Source organism: Diceros bicornis, chromosome 18 (assembly GCF_020826845.1).
Source record: "Diceros bicornis minor isolate mBicDic1 chromosome 18, mDicBic1.mat.cur, whole genome shotgun sequence".
Classification (NCBI taxonomy): domain Eukaryota; kingdom Metazoa; phylum Chordata; class Mammalia; order Perissodactyla; family Rhinocerotidae; genus Diceros; species Diceros bicornis.
Genome location: NC_080757.1, coordinates 3,605,092 through 3,621,270, shown reverse-complemented (window position 1 = coordinate 3,621,270; position 16,179 = coordinate 3,605,092). Strand labels below are relative to the sequence as shown.

The following is a 16,179-nucleotide window of genomic DNA, read 5'->3' as shown; positions in this document are numbered from 1 at the left end:
GGTTCCATGGGGTAGGAATGGAGCAGTGGTGTTCATCTTACTCATTTCCACACCCCTAGTGCTTGGCATGTATTTTGTGCTCCAAAGATATTGACCCGAGCTGACCATCTGTGAGTCAGGTGACTCGGGTCCTGGTTGCCCCTCTGCTACTAGCTAGTTGTGTGACCTGGTGCTGGTTGCTCAGCCTGCCTGCCTGTGCTTCCTCATGTGTCAAAGAAGAGGCTGCACCCGCTGGCCTCGCAGGCTCCTTCCAAGTGCAGCTCAGAGTCAACTTCCGGGCGTCCGTGGGAGAGGGGTAAGAATGGGGCCCTTCCTGAAGTGTGCTGGCATAGCACGCTGGGCGGGTTTATGCCTGTGCTCCTCTGGCATCTGGCCGTGGAGAGGGCCCTTCCGAAGCTGCCAGGGAGTAAGAGTTTTGTTTATTGCTGCCTGGTGAAAGCTGAGCAGGGTCTCTGTGACAAGAAGGAGAGACATGCACAATCAGTCTGGCCTTGTCTGTTGTCTGTTTGGCTACATCTGAGCCACTGCCGGTTCAGGCTGGGGTTGCGACAGCAGTCCTCAAGACGCCTGGGGGAGCAAGCCTATGTCCAGGTTGGCTAATTCCCCAGCACGGTAACATGCCCTGTGATGGGACAGTTCTGAAGGATCTGGTCGTTGACCACCACATCTTGATTAGGTGTGTATAGGGTGGGGGATATGTTGAAAGGCAGATCCCTCAGCCCCACGGACGTCTGGGATCGGTCTCTTGAGATAGGGCTGGGCATTGGCATTCTGAACAACATCCACAGGTAATCCTTAGGTACATGCATCACACGCTGTGGCCAAGAGCTCACGCAAAGGGCTTGAAACCAGGATCTGAGAGCCAGTACGAGGTTAGCAAAGGTGAAGTCTGGAGCCAGATCCTCCTGGGACTGAAGCTCAGGAGGGGCTGCTGTGTTGGGCAAACTCAGCGCCATGTGACTGCCATGACCCTGGCAAGGCTGCGGTGGCCCCAACAAAGAAACAGCTGTAGCATCTCACGTGGATGAGCTTAACTCAGCTAGAGTTCCTGGCTTTTCATCTAAGAGACTTCACTATTCCCACCCTTGGACTGGGCACTCACCCTGAGAAAATGCCCGTCCCCACCCAAGTGAAAACAGGTTCCATGCAGTACCATTTGTGATAGCAAAGTCTGGGCAGCGGCCCAAAGGCCTGACCATAGAGGAGATTGAACATGTTTTCATGTGAAGCCACGAAAAACAGCTTATGTGTGGCCTGTGGGGAGACAGGGCGCTGTATGGTGGAAATACATTTCATGGAAAAGAGGACAATAGGTTCTGTGACACAACCGTTTGCAATAGTTTATGCACATAAAGGCTTGTAGGACAATGACCTGAAAAGATTTGAAAGTGATGCTGAGTTTATCAAAAAAAGGACCTCATGACCTTTAAAGTCATAAATGTAAATTCGCAAAGAGACACCAAGCTCCACTGAATGAACCCGCAGAGAATGTCTGTGAGGGTGGAGACAAGGCCTAAACCGTGGTTCATCCTCTGGTGCAGGCCTACAGGGGTCCCCTGGCTCTAGCTTTAGGTTCTACAGGATTGGGTTTTTCACACTAACCTTTTTGATTTGCACTCCTGCCCCACAGCTTTTTGCTGCCCCCTGTCTTCTGTCTTATTTGGCTTACTTTTGCAATACATTCTGAAAGCATCCCTTCTGCTGTGTAGCAGAAGGCCCTGTTGGAGATGCAAGTCACACTTGATTTCTGTGGTGGTGAGAGAGGTACCTGGTCATGGTTGGAAGTTGATACAGGAAGGGTATGTGTGCCTCCACACACACACACACACACACACACCCCGCCCACTGCCAGGAGCAGGCCTGTCTTGTTTTGAAGATCTGGGCCCATCAGCGGAGTTGGAAGCTGTCTCCTCCCCAGATGTGGATTCTGGGAAGAAAAGAGGGCATCATCTGAACTGTCATAGGTGGGGCCTGATCAGGTGCCCACGTGGCTGCAGTGTTGGCAGACAGACTGTATGTGGGCTGATGGAGGTGACGACAGGAAGCTGCGTCCTGGGGAGCCTAAAGAGACAAGACTTGTCTGAGCTCGGAACAGAGGAGTCTGTTTCCCTTGAAGGACTGTGAGAGGCGGCTTTGCCGACTGGACCAACACAAGCATCTCCATTTCCTGGGGCATCAGCTTTGAAAGGGGCACGTGGGACAGGCGGGCAGCAGCGGCAGTGAATCTTTAGGCACCTGTTCTCTCTCCTGGGCAGTGGGAGTCAGATGAATCCCCCTTTTGGACCACATAAGCCTCAGGAGAGAGGGCCTTTCCCAAGAGGTACTGGACCGCCTGGGTCTGGCAGGTGGGGGATGGGAGGTGGTTTTAAATCAACCTAAGGAAATAAGGTAAGTGTCCAGTCCTGCAGCTAAAGCATTGTGGAGCAATTCATAGTAGGTCCTGGAATCGTAAGGAAGAATGGCTCCATGTTTCAGAAGCTGAATTTGTTCTCAGATCTGAGGCTTCATAGAATTCAACAATTAAAGGTGCTTGGCAGACTGGTAGCATTTCACCCCAACATTCCAGATCCCACTGGCCTTCCGGTTGGATGGTCTCATTTCTGCCTCAGGTGCTCCTGTCTGGAATTTCTTGCTGGCTGTTGAAGGCTGTGTTCTCTCCAGTCCTCACTAGGAATCTGGGATAAGACGGGGGTTATCCCAGAGGGCAGCCTCTGAAAATTTCAGAGAAAATATACACATGATCTATGGCCTGAGCAGCTAAAGCGAAAAATAAATTTAAAAAGCTGGGAAGTTCTCAAAAAAGTGATTCTGATGGCAGTTGCAAATGAACTTTAATATTTTTCAAGAAGCCCACCAGAAATTGCACATTTGCCTGTGCAAGCTGGCAGAGCTCACCACAAGCCATGTTTCTTGACTTCTGACTGGAGTTGATTACGGGGTGGGGGCGCCCCCAGGAACTGCACTCTTCTTCAACTGTGATGACTGACACTTGTCTGCAACTGCTCATTTTCTGTCTCTTCCCAGTTCTTGGCCCAGCTGATGGTGTTTCTGATCAGCTTCATCAGCTCGGTGTTCTGCGGCCACCTGGGGAAGCTGGAACTGGATGCTGTCACACTCGCAATCGCAGTACGTATGGGACACTCTACATGGATCGATGAAAGCCTTCTGTATTAGGTTCTTCTTGCTGCTCTTATGAATTACCACAATTTAGTGGCTTAAAACAACACAAATGTATTATCTGACTGTGCTGGAGGTCAGAAGTCTGAAATGGGTCTCATTGGGCTAAAGTCAAGGTGTAGGCAGGGCTGCAACCTTATTTCCATCTGCAACTTTAATTCTCCCTTGCCTTGTAACTTCACATGTTCCCTTGTGTTCTTCAAGTGTAACCTCACAGGTCCCCTCATGTTCCTCACGCGTAACCTCACAGGTCCCCTCGTGTTCCTCACGCGTAACCTCACAGGTCCCCTCCTGTTCCTCACGCGTAACCTCACAGGTCCCCTCCTGTTCCTCACGCGTAACCTCACAGGTCCCCTCCTGTTCCTCACGCGTAACCCGACAGGTCCCCTCGTGTTCCTCACGCGTAACCCGACAGGTCCCCTCGTGTTCCTCACGCGTAACCCGACAGGTCCCCTCCTGTTCCTCACGCGTAACCTCACAGGTCCCCTCCTGTTCCTCACGCGTAACCTGACAGGTCCCCTCCTGTTCCTCACGCGTAACCTCACAGGTCCCCTCGTGTTCCTCACGCGTAACCTGACAGGTCCCCTTCTGTTCCTCACGTGTAACCTGACAGGTTCCCTCGTGTTCCTCACATGTAACCTCATAGGTTCTGGGGGTTAGGATGGGACATCTTTGGAGGGCCATTATTCTGTCTTCCACATCAGCTAATTTGTAACCCATGGAGCTCTAGCTCCTGCTCTTGGTTTTACATCTGGGAGAAGGAATTGTAAAAGGAGAGTTGAAGTCTGCCTTCGTCGGGAGAAACTGTAACCCCCCCTCGCCCCCCATGATTTGTCTGCCTTACTGAGACTCCTAATCTGGAAATAGAACTGGAAGATGAAATCCTGGATCCTGAAACCTGAAATCGAGAGGAACCCCACATCCTCTCTGTATCCTAGATGTGAACCCCCAAAACCAAAAAGAGGTCTCATTGACCTCTGCCAGGAGCTAACGGGCTATGCATGGCTGACGGGCCCTGCCAACTTGTTTGGTTCGGCCAGCTGGGTGCTTCTAGGAAAATGGATTCAAAGGCCTTCAGCAGGTGTGTGTCCCAGTCCTCCTCAGCCTCCTCGATTCCCCTTTGCTCCGGCCCTGCCGGGGCGCACATTCACCTGAGCTGCGTGCTCCCTGCGGGCATTTGAGTCTGCCGTCTCTGAACCGTGCAAGACCACTGTGAACTAGTCCCCAGGTCTACATGGATAGTTTTCCTTTCAGAGGCAACATGGACAATCCCAAGCTTAATTATCCTTTTTTAACTTTAATGTTTGGAAATTTGGGGGAAGACAGAAATGCACTCAGCAAGCCTCCAGCAGCTTCTCTTTGGTCAAGGAAGCGTACAAAAGCTGTTGCTTGTAGGCTGGGCCCAGTTTGGGCCGTTGTCTCTGGGTACCTCCCTGCAGACTCAGGTGGAGGTGGCAGGTTCCAGAGAGGGAGAGCATCAGACATCCTGTGATGCCACTCCTTGGTTTTGGGGGTGCTACCTTGGGTTCCCCAAAGCTATGGGGACCCCAGAGTTTTGTTGATAACGCTGGTCAAGACAAATCCACCTGGAAGGCCCCTAGCACTCGCCTTGACTTGAGAGACTTGCTTCTGTGCTCCCAGAGTCCTTCGGAATATTGCAACGTGCTTGGTTGAGCAAGTGGACTTATCCAAAACTGCCACTGTGCCGTGCTGCATTCACCTTCAGAAGGATCCACATTCCTCTGAGACTGGGGAGCAAAACGCCTAAGACTTAAAAAAGAAAAAGGCTGGGTAATAACCTCTGGCTTAGATTTTTCTTCCCTCTCTAAACGTGTGCGGGTCCTTTAATTTAGCTGGCCCAACGGATTTGGGCAGGGGCTCCAGGCAAATAACAGAGTGGATTCACTTGACTTGTTAGGGTTGACAGGTGCTCTGCAGGCTCTGATCAGTGCAGACAGAATGTGCCTTCCTGTCTTCCTTTAACTCTGCATGGCCTTCTTGCATTTATTTCCAGGTTATCAATGTCACTGGTGTCTCGGTGGGATTTGGCTTATCTTCTGCTTGCGACACCCTTATCTCCCAGGTGAATGGAAGCCCGAGGTCACTCTCACGGTGACCCTGGACATCTTCTCATGCGTGTAGCTGGAAGAACCCCAGCGGCACGAAGAGAGAGTCGTGCGCACAGGGGGAGGAGATCCTGGGCAGCACTTTGTCGGCCATCAGCCGGTCCTCCGTGCCTGCTTTCTTTGACAACAGTGGCTGGGTGGCTCTCAGGCGTGTGAAGTAGTATCGATCTGCATGACTGCCTTACATTACATTTTGACCACTAGGGGACCTTTTGTGAAAGTCCCTTTTATCACTTTCCTTGTTGTTGAGTTTGGTATAGTCCTGTGGTTCTCAAACTTCACTGTGCACCAGGGGCATCTGGAGGGCTTGATAAAACACAGGTTGCTGGGCCCGCCCAGTGGTGTGCTGGCAGATGTTGAAGAACCGGGTCTCGAGTCGGGGAGGGAAACGTTCTGACGATGCTGTTTGCCATTCCAGTGTGTCAGTAACTCCCTCGCTGGCTAACTTCAGGCCACTATCTGTGACAGATGTCACTGACACAGAGCTGGGGAGAGACATGCACAGTCTGGCTTCTGTGAGCCCACAGGAGCTGCTCCTGCATGTCACCGGCCTCCTCCCAGGGTTCTGCTTTAGTAGGTCTGGGGTGGCACCCAAGATACTGATTTCTAACAGGTTTCCAGGAGATGCAACCCTGACTGTCCATTAGAATCACACGGGGAGCTTTTAAAAATTATTGCTGCCTGGGTCCTGCCCTGGACCAGTTAAATCTGACTATCTTTAGTGAGACCCTGGCATCAGTGTTTTAAAAATGTTTCCCAGGTGATTCTAATGGGCAGCCAAGTTGGAGAGCCACTAATACCCAAAGAGTGGGGCAAAGTCTCTAGGGCCATCTGTCTCTTTATGAGGCATGATTGAAGGCCTTTGGGGGGATAATGGGGCTGCCATTTCTGTGCTAATGGGTTCATTTTGGCTGTGTGCACCCAGACATATGGGAGCCGGAACTTGAAGCACGTGGGGGTCATCCTGCAGAGGGGCATGCTGGTGCTGCTTCTCTGCTGCTTCCCCTGCTGGGCGCTCTTCCTCAACACCCAGCAGATCCTGCTGCTCTTCAGGCAGGACCCGGATGTGTCCAGGTAAGATGGGCCATGCCATGGCAGGATTGGGGTCCATCCAGGCAGAAGGATGGTCCAATCCAAGGTCAGCCTCTGGGAATTATGAAGGCAAGGATCAAGGCCACACACTAGCTGGCTTCTACCAGGCCTTAGTGCTTTCCACACCTGGCACCTAAGATCTAGACCCCTCATCGTCTGGCTGACTTCTAGGGTCAATAGTTTTGAGTGAAATAAGATCTGCAAACATCCTCCATGTAGGATGGTAGTTTGTGGTGTTTTGTGTGTGTGTGTGTGTGTGGTTTTGTGATTCTTGACCCTGGTTGATATTAAAATTACCTGGGTGCTTTTAAAACCCACCCATGCCTGGTCCCCCTCCCCTCCCAGCATTCTGTTTCAATTTATCCAGGGTGCAGCCTGGGTATCCATGTCTTTCGAAGCTCTAATGAGCCGCCAAGTTTGAGACCCACTGGTTTAGTTGATAAAGACCTTTAAAAGTCCTTGTGGGCCAGTGGCTCTGACCCCAGGGGATGTTTGGCAATGTCAGGAGACATTTCTGGTTGTCAGATCTGGTATTGGGTGTTGCTACTGGTAGAAGCCAAGGATGCTTTAAAACAGCCTACAATGCACAGGACAGCTCCTTGTAGCAGAGAATTATCTGGCTGTAGTGCCAAGGTGGAAAAACCCTGTCCTAGACCTAAAGACTTGGAGGAACCAAGAGAGGTAATTTGGGTTTAAGATGACAAGTTCTGTGTGTAAATTCTCACATTTGCTCCAGCATCCTAGGCCCACTGATTCAGAAAGAGCCAGAATACAATAGGCATCTCAGTTGGTGTGTTCTGCTTGCCTTTCCCTTGATGTGGAGACCTCCATCACCTTTTTCTTCCCTTTCATTCTATAGGCTTACCCAGACCTATGTCATGATCTTCATTCCGGCTCTACCTGTAAGTTTTCAAGGGCCAAGAGGCTCTGTTCCTGAGGTAAAAAGAAGCTGAGATAGCCCTGAGCTCAATGAATCAGCTCAATCTTATCCGATGCTCACATGTGGTGTTGGGCCTTCAAGGAAGTGCAGTTTTAATTATGCCCGTGAGAGTCACGAACATTTGTCCCTCGAGGAACACCAGGGTCAAGGCGACTCCAGTAGGCAACTGTCCTGGACTCCTAGAGCTGGAGGGACCTCGAGATCATCCGGAGAGGGGAATTCTGACCTTTTTTTGAAGAGGGGTAAATTCTTCCCCATCTCAGAACCCTGAGGGCCTCACTCTGAACTTTCAGTTTTTTTGCTTGCTGAGTATGATCACACGGAACCCTGTGTGTGTTAATGTTTGACACAGTCGTGTGTGGTCAGCAAACAATCAGAGCTCATTTTACTGAGTTGGATGGTGTAGCTGTTTAGTCTGCTCAGGCTGCCACAACGAAACACCAGACTGGGTGGCTTAAATGACAGAGATTTATGTTCTCACAGTTCTAGAAGCTGGCAAGTCTGAGATCAAGGTGTCACAGAGTTGGGTTCCTCTGAGGCCTCTTTCCTGGGCTTGTAGATGGCCTTCTTCTTGCTGCCTCTTCACGTGGTACCCTCCCCCGTGCGAGTGCACCCCTGGTGTCTCTTGTCTTCTTCTAAGGACACCAGTCCCATTGGATTAGGGCCGCACCCTAATGGCTCCATTTTAACTTAGTCATCTCTTTAAAGACCTCTCCAGTCACATTGGGGGTCAAGGCTGCAACATATAAGTTTTAGGGGACACAGTTCAGCCCTTAACAATAGCCGTCTACAGAAATAGAAGTATAATGATGTATACCTGAAATTTATACAGTGTTATAAACCAATGTTACTGCAATAAACAAAAAATTTAAAAAAACAGCAACAAAAGCAATAGCCATCTGCCCTCATACTTGGCATTGTGATCTTAATTTATCCTGCAACCTTTTAAATTTAATATTTTTTAGTTATTCCACCAAATAGAGTTATAGCCTCGTCTACAAGGGAGGTGCCCCCTAGAGTTTGCCCAGGGGCCTGCCTTTCAGCCCAGAAGACTCCTTGCCGTGCTCCCAAGGAAACTGTACTTCCAGACCCCGAGGTCGCTTGGATCATGTTCGTCCGTAAAAGAGATGATTGGAACACCTCGGCCCTAGACACCTGGCTCCCACCACCTGTCCCCTGAGGGTGGCATACCTCTGGGCTCACACAGGAGCACGGGGCAGCCAAGCCGATGCTCCCAACTCATGGCTGATGGCAAGGCCAAAACATTAATGCACACCTCTCTTGTTCTCTTCTAGGCAACCTTTCTTTATGCATTACAAGTTAAATATTTGCTCAACCAGGTAAAGCAGACTCTCTTTTTTTGGGGGGGGGGTGCTAATGGGAGTTCACAGCTTTCTGGGATTGGAGCCCCTAAAAATACTCCGGGAGACCAGGGTGGAGGAGCTCACCTGCTGGGAGCCCTGAAATGCGCCTCCCCGTGTTGTGCACGCAGGACTTAGTGTGGAGAGATTTGTTCAGTGATATCAAGGAAAGGACAGATTGTTCTTGTCTCTGGAAAATTCTTATCCGATTTCTCTTGGAAATATTGCCCTTGGCAGGATAGGGTTAGAGCCATAGCGTTCTTTGGCTCTGTGCCGTCACCTGGCGCCCAGGAAGTCAGGGTGCATCCTGTCTGCTCCCCAGAGAGGGGAAGCAGAAGAAGGAAGAAGTTTTCCACCTATTTAATGTTCTTAAAATTAAGAACCGTCAGCTCTGGGGAGCCAACCTCTGTGCTCAGGTCTGTCTTCCTCAGTGAGGAGGTGAAAGCCCGAATTGTAACAATCCCTCACGTCCCTCAGAACTCTTCATACGTGACTCACAGCAATGGCCAGAGGCCCAGGATGGCTGCCCTGGTTCAGTGGGTATGGATTCATGATGCAAGTGTATGTGGGACCATCGACTTCCTTCCAGATCAATCCAGGTGAATGAGAGTACCAGACCACTGGTCATGGCCACACAGGCAGGCTCTCCAGGGCATATGTGATAGAGGGGGCAAGGGGTGGAGAGAAGGGAAGAAGTTTTCCACCTATTTAATGTTCTTAAAGTTAAGAAATTATTAACAAAACAATATTTCAAATCTTTATTGGTATCAGAATTATTAATACTTGAAATGTCTGTAAAGAGGCAGAAATCAGCATGTCTGAGCTCTGGGCTGCCCCCTCACAGTCTATAACCTCGTTTAAAGCCTTAGCACGCTGCGGGGCCTTCTCCCCGTGAGTATCCCAACAAGTGTGGGGGCTCCTAACCGCGGGTTGTCTCTTAATCTACCGAGAAGACTGGATGTGAAAACCCTCTATCTAATACCCTGAGGCAGAAGGAAAGACCTAGAAGTAGGAGCCCTGAGCTGAGAGGGGTCGGGAAATGTGAACTGGGTTATGGAGGACACAGAGGGTTCCCAAGGCGGGAAGGAGGATTTTTAACTGTCAGGAGAAGAGATGAGAGTGATGGACATGATCCAAACAAAAATGATGGAGGTCTATGACAAAGAAAGAATTGCCCTGTGGGAGCAACGGGAGACCTGACGATAGGGCGGATCCGGTAGAATGAAATGACCTGTTGGCTCTCGGGACCACAGGAGAGGAAGGAGTTGCATTTAACCCAGTTTCCATGTTGGGGGCCTAGCCCATTTGTGAGTGTGGGACAAAAGAGAAGGAGCTGGTTTGGGGAGAAAGTTCATACACTTGGAGAGGGTACAGGGTTGAAGAGAACCAGACGAAACCCAGGCGAATGCTTAGACTTTTAGGGGGAGAGTGAGAGGACTTTGCAAAAGAAGGTGACCCCGTTGGCCTCTTCTTCCCTTACTCTGAGGGGAGCAGTCTCCTTGCGTGTTCTTGGTTTCCATCTGTATGCCCACGTCTCCCACACTGGTATCTCTAACCTCCACACGTTCTTTCCTGCTGCCTGTAGGGCCCATGCGTGTTTCACACTTGACCTCCTCGTCGTCCCCCACAAGCCCGCTCCTCTGCTTTCCTGCATTTTTTTTCAATTAGTGGCCTCGAACATTTTCTCTCCCGGTAACCTGTCCTTCATACATCCTATCATCTGTGACTCCGTCTTTTCCTTCACTTCCACATCTGATCAGTCACTGGGTCCTGTACATCCCCCTGCTCCTCTCCATCCTCCGTGCCACTGCCTTAACTCGTCTCTCGTGCTTTCTCTTCTGAACCACTTCAATGGGGTCTTACTTGCTGCCAGGCTTTCCCTGGGTCAAGCCCACACCACACTACTTCTTTTACCTTCTACCTGAAATGCAAATCTGATCACCTGACTCCCTCGCTAAAAGCTAACCAGGGTCTCCTATAAATAGGTGACCCACATAAGTGGCTAGCTGAGATCCTTGTCCTGGCCCCTGAGCTCAAAACCACCACGACCACTGGAGACACACTGCAGTTCGGCAGAGTCGGGTCTATCGACCTGCAGCATTGTGAGATCAGAGGAGCCGTGGGTTCTCGCCAGACAGGGGCAGCATTACCCTGAGATTTGGAAGGATGGAGGTCAGGGGAAATCTAACTGAAGCCGTGTCTGGTAGGCTTGGAGCAAAGCAGGCTGTGAGGAAAGGGATCAACGCCGGGTCTGCGCTGCAGAGTGGACCCAAGGCCTCTCTCCTTGGGAACTGCAAAGCTTAGAGGGAGGTGGAAGATGGATAGATGTAGATTGCTGTGTCCAGACGTTCATGGGAAGCTCTGCCCCTGGGTTGGAAATCGAGGCTGCTTTTTTTGTGAAAGTGAAGTTAATCCCCCAGGCAAGAGTGAGATGCTTTATTTTTATGGATATGATTTCAAACTGCAAAATTTCACCCAGTCTGCGATTTTAGAGCACCAGGTTTCTCAGAGAGTAAGAAAGCAATAGTCATTCAAAGAAGGGGTAAGGCGACCTTTACCCTGGTTAAGGGGGGAAGTGGTGTTTCCTGTTAACTGCACAGCTGGCTTTGTCCGTGTCAGTTATCCTTTCCTGAAGCATGGCAGGGCAGATTTTTACTTCCTTAGTCCCATGTCATTTTACTGTCACGCCTCAGGTCTTAATTTGAGATGCCAAATAGACTAGACTTTTCTGCCCCAGAGCCAGATATGATGGAGTCCATTCCACACTCCAGTTTCATAAGCTCTCCTTAGGCCAATTTTCTGAACTTCCATTTTGGTCGAGAAAGTGTTGTACCTTCACCCACTGTCCAGTGTGGAAGGTGACTTGTTTATCCTTTTTAATCCCTGCTGGTCCTTGCACTCTTATAGATGAGCCATTTCTCTTCTTCCCTCTCTGCTGCCTTCTCACCTCCTGCCCGTGACTCTCTGTGGCCAGAACTATGCACTTCATGCCTCAGAGAGAGGAGGAGGAAGGTGGGGTGTGGGAAGGCAGGAGCAGCAAGGACAGGGCATCCACAGTCAGGTCCTTCTGGTACACCTGTGACAGCCTGCCACGCAGCCACTTAGAGCCTCCTGCGTGTTTGAGTTCCGTGGATCTCCAGCACAGTGTGTGGTCTCTCCTTGTTGCAGGGCATCGTCCTGCCCCAGATCGTCACTGGAGTTGCAGCCAACCTTGTCAATGCCCTCACCAACTATCTGTTTCTTCATCAGTTGCATCTTGGGGTGATGTAAGTCCAACTGATTCTTGGGACGGGGGAAGGAATGACCTGCATGTGGCTTTTCCAGGCAGTGGGGAGAGTAGGACTTTGACCTGGTCATTGTGTCCCCATGTGGTCTCCTCCTTGGGCTACTCTGGAAAACACTGTCGGGGCTGGAGAGTAATACTGCTCTGGAAAGAAGATGATCTCGGGGCTGGCGCAGTCATCTCGGCAAGGGATGGGTGCTCACCTTGGCACCGAGCGAGGCGGAGACAGGATGGAGGACAGGCACCTCCCCTCACTGGGACCGTTCTTCCCAGGGGCTCAGCACTGGCAAACATGATTTCCCAGTTCACCTTGGCTCTGCTCCTCTTTCTCTACATCCTCGGGAGGAAACTGCATCAAGCTACCTGGGGAGGTAAAGACTGCCTTTTGTCTTCCAACTTGGATGTGGGTTTTGTCTCGGGTTGAGCTCCAGCCCCAAGGCCAGATGTGTTGGAAGTGTGTCTGTGTCCCACCTGCAGGATGGTCCCTTGAGTGTCTGCAGGACTGGGGCTCCTTTTTCCGCCTGGCCATCCCCAGCATGCTCATGCTCTGCATTGAGTGGTGGGCCTACGAGATCGGGAGCTTCCTCAGCGGTCAGTGTGGGGACAGAGGGTGACGACTGGTGGAGATGCAGGGGCCCTGTCTGGAAGCACAGCGTCAGCTGTCTCTCTCCACCAGGTATCCTGGGCATGGTGGAGTTGGGAGCCCAGTCCGTCGTGTATGAACTGGCCATGATCGTGTACATGGTGAGTGTCTGAGAGCTGGTGTGGAGGTGCTAGATGTTTCCCTTGAAAGAGTCCTAAGAATGAGCGTAGGTCTTCATACCATGAAGTGATAGTTTATGAAGTGATTCACGAAAGTAAAATTCCATCCTAGAGCCAGGGAGGGTCCTTTTGGTGTGGTAAGCTCTTCCCTGTGAGGGAAGGGAGTTGAAGGGGGTTGGTGAGAAACTCCAGATGACTTGTTCACTGTGGTTCTCCGTCTCCTAACACAGTTCATATCTGAAAGATGGGATTTGATTGCCATGCTTGCCAAACATGAAGACTCTTTTTCAGTTGTCACAACACAAAGGCCTTGGGGCAGGTGGGGGCGTAAAGGGTGATGGTGCTGGCTGTAGGGCAGTAAGGGCCATGCTCCTGCCGAGCTCTGCTCCTGCCTGGGTCTGATGCTCTTAAAACTCAGTGGGACCACTCCTGCATCAGACCCAAAAGAATCTAAAGCAGGGTCTCGAGCAGATATTTGTCTACTTATGTTCACAGCAGCATTACTCACAATTGCCAAAAGGTGGAAGCAACCCAAGTCTCCACTGAGGGAAGAATAGATATACAAAATGTGGTCTATCCATACAATGGACTATTATTCAGCCGTGAAAAGGAAGGAAATTTTGATATGCTAGAGAAGAACCCCAGTCATTAGAGGCTTTCCTTTGACTTGTTTTACTGAAAACATCAACTAGAAATTTTGAAGGGCTTTCTTCTCTAGCAAGTGTCACTTTAGACATAGATTGAAAGATGGGGACAGAAAGGGAGCATGTACTATGGAAAAGGACTAAAGCCAGAACATGTGCTTTGGTTATTTGTACTGCGAACACTTAGATTCTGCCCCCGCAAGATTGGTTATATTTAAAAAGTACATGGAAAACATTTCCTGTTCTCTTTAAGAATCATTTTCTGAGGACTTATGGTTTTTGTTTTCGCTTTTTTCTATCCTCAGCAGAATTTTTTAGCTGAAATTTGTCACTTCAACACTTTTTAAATTTTATATATATTTTGTATTTAAGTAAGTTCAGTAACTACATCTAAATCAAGTGGTTAATGGTACATAGTATTCCACCATATGTAGTGTAATTTTTAAACCAATCTCCTGCTGTTGAATATTTAGTTTATTTCCAATGTTTCAATGTTATTAACAACACTGCAATGAACATCTTAGGACAAATATCTTTGTATGAGCTAAATTTCTAAAAGTGAAACTTATTTACAGTTTTGTCTTTTGCATATATTGCCATATGCTTTCCAACAGTCTTATAAGAATTTACATTTATATTTTTCCCTAATCAAAAGAAGGATTTATACCCTTTACTTGTATTCACTAATTATTTACATTTTACTCCATTTGTTGACTCACTCTATCCATCTATCTATCTATCTATCCATCCATCCATCCATCCATCCATCCATCCATCTATCCATATATCTATCTATCTACTTATCTGTCTGTCTATCTATCTAATCTCCACAGCCCATATTGGAATACCACTCATTGTTTTGATGATGTCCTTCGTAACTATTTTTCTCCCAAGTTAAGGTGTCATGCCTCTTTAGTGTCCTTTAATCAGAACAGATCCTCAGTCTTTGTCTTTCTCGACTTTGACATTTTTGAAGAATAGAGACTACTCTATATACAGACTTTCCCTCAATTTGTTGTAGATGGTACTTCCTCATGAACAGATTCTGATCTGCACTTTTGTAGGGAATACTACAGAAGTGATGCTATGTCCTTCTTGTGCATGGTATCAGGAGGCACATGATGTGGATTTGTCCCATTATTGGTGATATTAACTGATTGCTTGGTTAAGATGCTGTCTGCCAGTTTCTCCACCATCAAGTTACTCTCTTTCCCTTTATAATTTATAACTAATTTCTGGGGAGATCTATATGTTTTCTCCTACTAGTGAGTTTCTAGTCAGGGACTGTCTTCCAGTTCTTTTATGTTCCTCAGTCTGTGTGTCAGACCTTCTTTGGTCCTGTTCTTAGTCATCCTGATCATAAGGCAAAATTCATGTTTAAACAAGTGTTAAATCTTTTTTTCTTTATTAATGCTAATTTCTCAAGTGGTAAATTTTTAGATAATAGAAATGGCTGATCTTTATTGAACAATTACTACATGTGAGGCACTCTTCTAAGCAGTTAGCATGTTTGTAAGCATTAAATCCCTACAATAACCCTACAAGGTAGGTTCTATTACAAGATCCCTTTTATAGATAAAACAGCTGAGGTCTAGAGAGGGTAAGTGACGTGCTCAGGGTCACACAGCTGATGGTGGCTGAGCCAGGACTTGGACGCAGGCAGTCTGGCTTCAGCATTCCCATTCTTAACCACACACTATGCTGCTTCTCTGTCTCCTTTGGCACCACCCTCCCCTCACAAAAAGGGTAGCATTGCTGTCAGCATTGTATGTGTCTTTCTGTTTTCTTAAGTTCTTTTTATCCAACATTTTTTGGGGAAAAAAAAGTCACTATTTTAGGACTCTGTCTTCTAACCTTGATACCTGGATGGGCTTTCAACTAGACCTAGCTTGGCTCCTGGCAGCCCATCCTCCACACCCGGGGGGGGGACTGTGACTGTGCATCCCTCCCATTGCACATGTTGGAAGCTCTGCAGAAAAGCCAGTGTGATGTGGGTACAGCCTGGGGTTCCAGGTTCCACGGTAGCCTGCAGGCTCCGAGCTAGATAAAGGGGATGCTGCAAATTAGTCTTCTCAGAACTTTTAGGACCACGTGTTACCAATGAGGTGTGAAGCACAGTCTACAGGTCCCTCTTCCCTGGGGAAGGCGCGTGGTTAGCTCAGAACTGAGCTGAGAGGCCAGGCTGTTCTCACTCTCCTAGTGCCATTATTGTGAGTTTCCTTTTCATTTCAGATACCTACAGGCTTTAGTGTGGCTGCCAGCGTCCGGGTAGGGAACGCACTGGGTGCCAGAAATATCGAGCAGGCCAAGAGGTCCTCAGCTGTCGCCCTGCTGATCACAGGTGCTTAGACCCTTAGTCAGTGACTTGCACATGCAGTCTGTGCCCGTGAGTCTCCTGCAGACCTCCTTTTTCACCTTGCCGTTTCTTCTGCCGTTTTACTTCCAGAAGTCTTTGCTGTCACCTTTTGTGTCCTGCTGTTAAGCTGTAAGGATCTTGTGGGGTATATTTTCACTACTGACCGGTGAGTGCTGAGATTTTCTTGAAATGTGGAATCTGTGGTCAAGAAATGGTTGGGTAAATGCTTTCACACTGGGATTGTTGCATCTTGGAGGTGCCTGAGTCATCTGCAAGATCAGAACTCGCTGGTGTTACCTGGGAAGAACTGATTAGAGACAGAAACTAATTTGTGATCTAGAATGCTGAGTTAATGGGCATTGGTGGTGATCCATTCTGCTGGTGCTCACGATGCTCATGTATTTTAAAGAAGGAAACTCCTTTTTGGTACCATTGATT

The 16,179-nt window shown here is 48.9% G+C and overlaps 1 protein-coding gene across 1 annotated transcript in view; it reads left to right on the top strand.

Moving 5' to 3' along the window:
• The first annotated feature begins 348 nt into the window (after positions 1 to 348).
• Positions 349 to 16,179, top strand: part of LOC131416772 (multidrug and toxin extrusion protein 1-like) — a 31,283-nt gene continuing 15,452 nt past the window's right edge. The window contains exons 1-12 of the mRNA XM_058559443.1: positions 349 to 591; positions 3,025 to 3,126; positions 5,192 to 5,260; positions 6,229 to 6,377; positions 7,255 to 7,297; positions 8,631 to 8,675; positions 11,865 to 11,962; positions 12,253 to 12,350; positions 12,457 to 12,570; positions 12,656 to 12,723; positions 15,618 to 15,726; positions 15,832 to 15,907. Coding sequence (XP_058415426.1) covers positions 349 to 591; positions 3,025 to 3,126; positions 5,192 to 5,260; positions 6,229 to 6,377; positions 7,255 to 7,297; positions 8,631 to 8,675; positions 11,865 to 11,962; positions 12,253 to 12,350; positions 12,457 to 12,570; positions 12,656 to 12,723; positions 15,618 to 15,726; positions 15,832 to 15,907 — 1,214 coding nt within the window. The remainder of the gene's footprint in view (positions 592 to 3,024; positions 3,127 to 5,191; positions 5,261 to 6,228; positions 6,378 to 7,254; positions 7,298 to 8,630; positions 8,676 to 11,864; positions 11,963 to 12,252; positions 12,351 to 12,456; positions 12,571 to 12,655; positions 12,724 to 15,617; positions 15,727 to 15,831; positions 15,908 to 16,179) is intronic.